The 9,920-nt window shown below is 41.9% G+C and overlaps 1 protein-coding gene across 5 annotated transcripts in view; it reads right to left on the minus strand.

Moving 5' to 3' along the window:
• Window positions 1-7,493: 7,493 nt before the first annotated feature.
• Tmod2 (tropomodulin 2) overlaps window positions 7,494-9,920 on the minus strand; it is a 39,878-nt gene continuing 37,451 nt past the window's right edge. For 3 of the 5 annotated variants that reach the window (XM_021172055.2, XM_029481688.1, XM_029481686.1), the window contains exon 10: window positions 7,494-9,671. In XM_021172055.2, coding sequence (XP_021027714.1) covers window positions 9,637-9,671 — 35 coding nt within the window. In that variant the 3' untranslated portion in view covers window positions 7,494-9,636. The remainder of the gene's footprint in view (window positions 9,672-9,920) is intronic. The other 2 variants (XM_029481687.1, XM_021172054.2) reach the window with 2 other exon arrangements.

Here is a 9,920-nt window from a genome sequence, read left to right on the forward strand (position 1 = left end):
TCATCTCTCTCTCTCTCTCTCTCTCTCGTTTTTTGAGACAGGGTTTCTCTGTGTATCCCCGGCTGACCTGGAACTCACTTTGTAGACCAGGCTGGCCTCGAACTCAGAAATCCGCCTGCCTCTGCCTCCTGAGTGCTGGGATTAAAGGCATGCGCCACCACGCCTGCCATGTTTCTCTTTTTATTAGCATACAAAATAATGAGTTTCTTGGATAGTTGCCAAAGAAGGAAGACAGGGTATGGGCTACCATTTCTTTTAGTCCTAGAAAAAGGCTGAACTATCAAACAGTCCAGTAAAGAGGGGACATTTCCTTAACAAAGTCCAAACACAAGAGATCTCCAAGTCAAGGGGTTAATTAAGGGTTGAGTGCCGAATCCAAAAGCTAGTGTCTAGAAAAGAGCAAATACAGACAAATCCAGCCATAGATTTGAAGGGACAAGGTTTCACGTGGCTCAGACTGGCCTCAAACTCACTGTGTAGCTAAGAATAATCTTGAGCCCCTCATTTCTTCCTTCTTCCTCATGAATGTCAGGCTAACAGGTACACTCCATCACACAGGGTTTAATGAGGTTCTAGGGATGGAACCCAAGGCTTCCTCTGATCTACCAACCAAACTACATCCCTAACCCCTGAAAAGGAGAGTTCTTTTAGCAAAACAATAAAGCAATATATTTCCTCGTGGAGGTGTGCAACAGCAAATATAGAAACTAGATCTAGGCCCTTTCTGTTTCTCAGACTGTCACCAGCCTAAACAATGAAATCACCAAGCTGAGGCAGAGCTCAGCAAGTTTGGTTTTCCTGTTATTCCAGATCAAATCTTTATTCAGAAATTTGGTTTACTGTTAGCGGGCAGAGGGTATACACAGCTACCTGTAATTCTCTGTATTCCGGTTCTCTATTACTCTAACCAATTTCAACTGTGTAACCACAAGTGAACTTTTGGTTTCAATGTTTCCATTTCTCCTCTGGGTACAGTGGTTGTGTACTTTGTCTTTTTTTGTATAAGGGTGTCATTATTCTGTTTTCAAATGTTTCTACGGAAAGTAAGAACATAGTGTCAGACATTTATTTTGAAGAGATACTCTGTCTTAGAGTAGCCAGGAACCAGGCGTTTACATTTAAAGTTAAGTTTATTGACTCCACCCCCTTTTTACATTTTAATTTACAACTATCATTCCAGACACAAGTGAACACATGACATCTTTGAAAGCAGAAAGATCTTGGTTAATTAAAACGGTTTCTATTTAGCTTAACATTTGCTCTGGGTGCTAATTCCAAAGGGGCCCAAAAATCGCACCCTTTTGTTTTTTTGGGTGGGGATGGGGCAATGGGTTTCCTTATTATGAGGATAAAATTAGTTTACACTCTATACATTTTTTTTAATCTCACAGTTACTTTTCACAAGATGTTCAACTTCAAATTTAAAAGGCAAGTTAGTCTTTAGATTCCTAGCGAATTAACCAATCACCTAGCTTTGCTCAAAAAATATCAAATGAAAAATAAAGCCCCGTGGCTCTTCAGCATCTGCTCACATGAACAATGTTACCAACAACACTGACAAGTTTACAAGAATATGTCCCTTAGTCTCTCCAACACAATATAGGTAACAATACACATAAAGTCACACTTGACAGGCAGAGAACTGGTAAGCCATTATGACCAGTGGCATGCAAGAATTTTACACGTTTATATGCAATGAAAAATGTTGCTTGTTTTCTGAAAAAACATGAAACACGATTGAGATAAAGGCTTACTTAAAATATAATATGCTTTTCCATGTACATAGTTTTGGTCTTAAAAAGAAAGTAGCAGAGATACAAATTACTTTTATTTATATATTTATTTCAAAATTTAAGACAAAGTCTCGTGTATCCCAGGCTGGTCTTGAACTTTCTATGCTTCGGAAGATGACCTTGAACTTCTGATTCTGCTCCTGTACTTCCCAAGTGCTGGGATTACATGTGGACACTACCATACCTGGCTTAGAATAATTTAAATAAAGATTGTCCTGGCTGACATTTGGTACTAAAGTAAAATGACTCAGGAAGTGTACTTTTTATCCATCTCCTTTCTCTGCTTGGCCAATTTCTGCCTACCCACATCTAGATGGTGGCCACAGAAATTTAAATCCTGGGCCAGTTTCTTACAACACACAGTGCACCTTTGATTGTCTTCTGGAATGAAATCATGCAAACACAGACACGAAATACAAGCCTACAAAAAAAAAAAACCCATCCTGGTCACTTTCCTTTCTTTGTATTTCTTCCCCTTCTTTCCCTCTGATTCTAAGGAGAAAAATATTAGATATGTTAAAAATATCTTTTCTGCTTTTGAGGGAAGCATCCCAGGACTTTTAAAGTTTGTTTGTTTGTTTGTTTTTTAATCTTGTAGTGCTGAGAACTGAACCCACAGGCCAGGCAACGTTCTACCACTGAGTTACCTTTCCAGCCCTGAAGCAGCGTTTCTGATGAGGCTGCTCCTCTGCAGCTACTCTGAAGTTATCAAACGCTGCAGAAAAGGAACAGACAGCTGTCGGCTCCTGGAGAGAGCTGGAGCTGGTGTGGGTACATTACCCACCCGTGTTCAGAATCACAGGCTTGTAACGTTTGGGATCTAGAAAGGGACTTTAGAGAATACACTGTTTTATAGATGAAAAGAACATAAGATAGATGGAAAACCTTGCCCAAGGTCACATACAGCTGGCATCCAAATCAGTATGATTAAGTGTGTGTGTGTGTCTGTATATCTCACATGGTTGTAAACAGAGTATAATTCTTGTAGGGCTGGAGGACAATGCTGTACAAGCAACATTAACTAAGCATCTACTATGTACAAGGCACCTTATTAGATGGTACCATGGATACAAGGACTGATGAGACGCCATCCCTGTGAGGCCAGGCTCCAATGCTTTTCTTGGCCAGAATAAAGAACTGACTAGGGCTGAGTCGCTGGTGATAGGTAGCTGCAGCCCCAGAGAGCTTTCTTTCCTCCAGTGCCAGCACTGGTACCCAGTACACAGATGCTATGCATGACAATTCTTGGAGCCCCAGAGAGATGCTCTCTATGGTTGCCAGCAATACCTTTATTGCCTAGCCTCCATCTCCTTTAGTGATGACAGGAAGGCAGTAGTGCTCTTGCCTCAATTCTTAGTAACTGTCTGAGTTTCCCTCTTGAGGCCAGAGTCTACAAGTATGGTGACAACTTCCGAAGGAGCTTTTTATTTTTTGGGACAGGATCTCATGTAGTCCAGGCTGGTCTCAAATTCACTATGTAGCCAAGGATGGATTTGAGCTGTTGGTTCTCCTGCCTCCACCTTTTGAGCGCTAATGCTACTAACTAGATAACATCCAGTTTATCTATCCAGTGCTGGGGGACAAATCCAGGACTTTGTGTATTCTGGGCAAGCATACTGCCTTACTGAGTTACTCCCCAGCCCTTTATAAAGTGGGTCAAAATGACCCAGGAAAAATAACCTATCATTTCTATCATGAAATATAACGCTCACTGCCCTGTCATCCACCTCTCATCTCTATGTAAAGTATAATAATTCTAGTCCCTTACAACGTACTCATGCTTCTTGCCCTACTCCAAAAGATGAACCATTGGTCAGAATAAAATAGACTCTGGGAAACATTAGCGAGCTGACTAAAGCCATCTACTTCTGTGCAGTGCTTTCTAGTTTCTATGTTGTTTTCATCCAATCATACGATTCTATTTTCTCACTACAATTCTGTGAGGTAGTTAGTGAAGATATTGTTCCCCTTTAATAGCTGGGTGGCTTTAGGCTGGGGAGAGCAAGTGGCTTCCCCAAAGTCACCCAGCTAAGAGAGTGCGGAGTCAAGTGTTTAGGTCACTTGATTCCGTTTCCGGTGTTGGTCCCCCATATAGTCTATAATTGGCAGGCAATTAAATGAATTGCCCATGATCATACACCTGCTAAGTGTTGGTAATGGGATTGGGATTAAGCCTCCAAATCTGTTGGTATGTCACCTGTTCACCATACCAACCAGCTGAGCCAGTGCGCTCCGAATGACTGCCACAAGACCCAGCCAACTAAGCCTGGTTAGCTGGTTCCTCTTTTCTGCCCATGACTTCATGCCCTCTTTTTCACCCTCTCCAAGCCAACAGTGTGTCCTAAATAGGCATGACCTCCAATTCAAGTACTGTTTCTAGAACAGAACCCAGGATACGGACATAAAATTTGGAACCCTTTACGCACATATCTACTGATGGTTCAGTTGTTGCTGTCAGGCTGAAGGACAAGCAGTTAGGAGTAAGCAGAACTGAGCTCTGCATTAAGCTAATTTAAATATTAAGTCCCCAGCCCATCCCCTGTGTAAGGATCTCGAGTCACTGTGTCAAGTCCGGTCAGATCTAGAACTGGGGGACAAGGAAAGAATGAAAACTGAGGTTCTGGACTCTTTTCTCTGGCCAGTTAGTTCCACAAGGCTGCTCTGTGATTTACCCAGTGGGATCACCCTGACATTTACCACGTTTTATACCTTTCCTTTAAGTGTCTTTCAGTCTTTTTTTTTTTACTTTTTATTAGGTATTTTTCTCATTTACATGTCTTTCATTCTTTTAAGTGAGAACAGAGTAGCAGGGCATGGGAACTGAGAAGTAAGTCATTACACCCCCCAACCCCCGTAGCTACCTTCCAAAAAGGCATTCTGTCACCCCAACCCTAAGACCCGTGTAGACTTCTCAGTCCAGAATTCTTATGTTTCTTGCCTCCTTCAAAGTATCGAGGAGAGAGCAGAATACTTTTCAGCAATGAAAACGGAAGTCTGTTCAGACACTTTTACCGGCTCTCCACAACTGTCTGAGCATGAGAGCCGGCTGACGCTTTCACACCAAGTCTACGCTTTGCTCATGAGAAATGTCTTGTGGCAGTTTTTCAGAAGGCAGTGGCTTCCATAGTGCTAGTGCCCACCAGGGGCCACATCTCCACATGGAAGAGAAGCAGCTGTTCATGGTTTGGTATACCAGTCTTCCTTTGAGAAAACTGGTTCCAAGAGTACAGGCACTGTGATATTTTTTGAGCTTTAACATGGGAATGGACTGAAAGATGAGCTGTGTGCAGAAAGATGGGTGAGCAGCACCTGCCCCTCCAGGCATGTGATTCTCTAACCTGGGCCCCCAACAACCCTGGGAGGGGCAAGGGAAGCATGGTCCCGTCAATTCATGGTCCACATGCAGCCAAATACCTCACAACAGTATTTGGTGATCATTATGTACAAAATGTCTATATACAATGTGTCCTACAGAGATGGAAGAAGGGCGCTAATTGATGTTCCTAAGTATGAAATGAGTCTCACGTTAGGTATATAGGAAGATCTGATGGGGAGTAATCCAGTGAATTCCTCAAGTGTCATCTCTACACAACTGTGAAATGTGATGGTAGGTGACAGAAACTGCAGACTCCAGGGTCATTTCCCATGAACCTGGGTTTGCAGCAGCTCTAAAGGGGTTAGGGGAAGTGGAATTGGGGAGAGAGCCTCCCTTCAATCAGTTGTCCAGATGTAGCCAAATACCTAGTTAGATATCTGACAACACACACGCACACGCACACACACACACACACACAAACATGAGAGACAGAGAGAGAGACAGAGACAGAGAGAGAGACAGAGAGAGAGAGAGAGAGAGAGAGAGAGAGAGAGAGAGAGAGAGAGANAGAGAGAGAGAGAGAGAGAGAGAGAGAGAGAGAGAGAGAGAGAGAGAGAGAAATCAAGGGATTTGATCATGCTGATAAAGACAAAGGAACTTCTGCTGCCCATATCAAGCAGACAGAGATGCATTTGTACTGCTGGACTAGTTAACATCTCTAGACTTGACAAATGATCTCCTAGAAGCCATCCATTTACAGGTGTCATGACAAGATATCAGCCACAGAAACCTTCAAGTCAAGTCCAGGTGAGTGAGTTTTCACCAATGGGCCTGTAAAGGGGAAGGGAGCAGGCTTAGGCAAACACGAGCTCCCTCCAAAACAGCTATACAGGCATTAGCAAATACAGCAACACACTAGCTAGCAAAATAGATACTTATAAAAATAATTCACACACATTATGTCTCATCGGGATGAAATTAATGGTCCATTTTGGGCAGGTGGGAGGTGAAGTCTTCATCTAATTAAATGGATTTGATAGATGACCTAAGATGTATATTTTATCTTCTAGTAGTTCCCTTCAAAATATAAATGCTGATGGAAATGTCACTTTACATGCTAGTTAAAAATCCACGATGATAAAACAGCTGATTAGTAATAATCTTATAAACTCATTTTATAAGATAAAACCAGTATGAGTTTAAAAATAATGGTCTACAATCTTATTAGTATTAATAACTCCTTACTTATAAAAAGGAATAGCTATGATCTAAATATGACTTTTTTTCTTGCTTTTTGTCAAGGTGTGTCAACAATTGTAACCCACTCTCTACAATATGGGGCTGCAGACGGTCAGGGCTTCTTAGGAATGGAGGCAAGAGAGTGAATGAAAACAGGAAAAGGAAGCTTGTTAGGGACTCTGCTCTTAAAGAAGTCTGTGGCTGAGAGAGAGGAAAGACACTTAGCATCCTTCCTTTGGCAACCGAGTAACCAAAAATTCTGATTAAAATACACCCTATACATTTCACCCAGGTAGAATGGATGACTGCTTATCAGCCAACAATCTAGAGGAAAGGACGGAGCCATTTTCTTACACATTGATAATTCCCAAGGACTCTTCTCACCATGGCCAAGAAGTCAATGCTGACAGAGCAGGGGCGACCTGTGCTATAGCACACCACAGTGGTCTGTATGCCATACAGAATCTCAAGAACATAGTTTTGCCTTTACTATCATCAATTTAACTGTAAGTACATGCCACTTAACATGTTCAAGTTGAGGGAGGGTGCGCTGGGGGTCTCAGGTAGCGGGCTGGCTTCAGACTTTGTGTAGCCAACACTGATCTTTCATCCAGTCCAAGTGCTAGGATCACTAGGGCGTGTTACCACACCTTAATTTTTAGCAGGGCTATTTTGAGCAAGAATTTAAAGAATTCTTGAAAACTGAACAAACCAGCAAACCTATACAAACTGGCTTCAATACCACACCCAAGTGGGTGAGAAGGAAGGAAAGATCAGATTAAGGGATAAGACAAAACAAATACGTTTTAGGATTGACAGGGAGACAAAGTTTTAAGTTAAAGGACTTGGAGGTGATTCAAAAAAATGTCAAAATACCCTATTTATTATGTCCTGAAGAGTATAAAAATGAGCCAAGAAAATGAGGTGTGTTTGAGAATTTTTGCTTTAGCTGTGGGTATTTACAGCACAGTAAGTGTCCAGTTTCTCCCTCTAAGTGTCCAGTTTTTTTTTCAAGGTTCCTGACTCCAAGTTCTTTCTTGTCTGTTAGTTTCCCATCACCTTTATAGGACTTAGAGCAGTGGTTCTCAACCTTCTTACTGTTTTTAATACAGTTGCTCATGTTGTGGTGACCCCCAACCATAAATTTATCTCATTGCTACTTCGTGACTGTAATTTTACTACTGTTTTGAATTGTAATGTAATTATCTGTGTTTTCCAATAATCTTAAGTGACCCCCATGAAAGAGTGATTCAGCCTCCAAAGGGATTGTGACCCACAGGTTGAGAACCACTGACTTAGAGACATAGAGAGAAGGGAAACAAGAAGGATGCTTTGTCATGAAAGGAGAGGAAAAGGAAGGACAAGAGATGCTACGACAATATCTTCATTGTCAACTTGATGGGATTTGGAATCACCTAAGGTGTTACCAGAGAAGTTTAACCAAGAAGAGAGAACTCACTCTGAATGTGGGGAGCACCATCCCATAGGCTGGAATTCCAGACTAAACAAAAGGGGGGGGGGGAGAAAGTGGGCGGAGCCCCAGCATTCATCTCTCTTTGTTTCCTGTCTGTGACAGTGATGTGACAACTGTCTCATCCTCCTGCTGCTATCTTTCTCTGCCACAGTAGGTGGCACCCTAAAACTGTGAGCCAAGATGAATCCCCCTTTTCCTTATATTCCTTCTGTCAGGTATTTAGTCACAACAGTGAGAAGGGCAGATAACACAGGTACCTGACAGTGGCTGGGACCAGCTGATGTCTATGACAGGAGAGAAAGGTGATTATTTTGGGCCAAAACCTTCCATCACTTGGTACCTTAAGTTTGCATTATGCTGTCCAGTGGTTGTACTAGGAAATCAGTCACTTCACGGTCACTTCAGTCATGTCTTCACAGGCTCTGTCTTTGAGGTGACAAACATCTTAGCAACTGACAATTCTTTTTAACCTAATATTTGCAAACAGCTGGATTTACTGTGATATATGACAAAAATCAATGCTTGATTTTAAGCCAAAAGGCAAAGAAGCAATTGCATGTGACAAAACAAAAACCTATATAATTAACCACAATGCCCACAATTTATCTGGTGATCTGGTTATGCTAAAGATGAATCAACAATTGCTTTTAAAATTTGTCAAATTCATTATGTATCAGAAACTTTGATTAAGGTGCCATAACTTTTAAATCTATTTTTAATCATGTGTATGTATATGGGGGGGGGTATGTACACCTATGTGTGGATGCCCTCAGAGGCTGGAGGCATCAGAGTCCCCCGAGGATGGAGCTATACAAGTCAGCTGCTTGACACAGGTGCTGAAACTGAACTCTGGTCTCCTGGGAAAGCAGCAAGCACTCTTAACTGCTGAGCCAGCTCTCCAGCTCCTAAGATGCTGTTATTGTTATTTTGGGAATGTACTATTTTGAAATTTTCTTTTGGTTAAACTTTAAAATTTCCCCATTATACCTGGAAAGTCTTTCAACAGCTTTGTAAATAATTACCTATTAGAGAATCATTTTAAATATAATTTGGGTTGGAGATGTAGCTCAGGAGTAGAGTGCTTGCCTAGCACACACAGAGTTCTGGGTACAATTCCCAGGACCACAGACCTTAACAAATGTGTTTCATTCATGTTTAACAGTAAGTAAGGGTAAGTGTGTGACTTGTTAATATACTCACGGGGCACTAAACAGTCCCTTTGCCAGTGCTACGGTAAAGTGCTTTCTAAGGAGGATCCCACTGACTGGGAGGATCCCAATCTATCAGTTGGGCATGTGCATGTAGAGACACTATTTTTTTTTTTCTGGAATTAACGGAGAATTTGTGAAAGCTTGGCAATACTAACTTCTCATGTGGTCAGTAGCACACACTCCCCATGTTCCTGGCCTAGCTCAAAGCAATGCATGTAAACAGAGATAGGCCTCCACTTGGTCATCAGCTACAAACACATGCTACACACTAAGTCCCTTCCATGACTAAAAAAGGTTCACGTAAGAAAGCAAGACAAACTACAATATGAAAGTGGTTAAGATCATCTCCAGCGTTGTCACTGTCTAAGATCTGTATCACCCCTACTTGTGCAAGCCGCCAGGTGTGTCCAGGAGCGAGGCAAACTGCTACACATATTTCAGACAAATAATCAGCACTAAAAAGGAGTAACAGTTAAAATTATGACGGATATGGTTAACGGAAATGAACAGCCTTGGATCAAATGGTCCGGTGGAGAAGAGGATTTTGGGTATGTTTTTGGATGGCCGCACGGTGAGACTTCACCCCTTTGAGTGGAGGGAGCTTTACCTCCTGTCTCCTTCAACTCTCTTCTTGCGAACTAGGTAGGAGAGAGAGAGAAAGAATTGAAAAAGATGAACCAAAGGATAGCCTTTAAAATCACTCTCAGCCTTCCTAATGCTGCGACCCTTTAATAGGGTTCCTCCTGCTGTGCTGACCCCCAGCCATACAACTATTTTATTGCTACTTCATAACTGTAATTTGGCTACTGGTATGAATCACAATGTAAATATCTGGTATCATCTGATATGCAGGGTATCGGATATGTGACCCCTGTGGGGGTTGTGAC

This window comes from Mus caroli, chromosome 9 (assembly GCF_900094665.2).
Source record: "Mus caroli chromosome 9, CAROLI_EIJ_v1.1, whole genome shotgun sequence".
NCBI classification, from domain to species: Eukaryota; Metazoa; Chordata; class Mammalia; order Rodentia; family Muridae; genus Mus; species Mus caroli.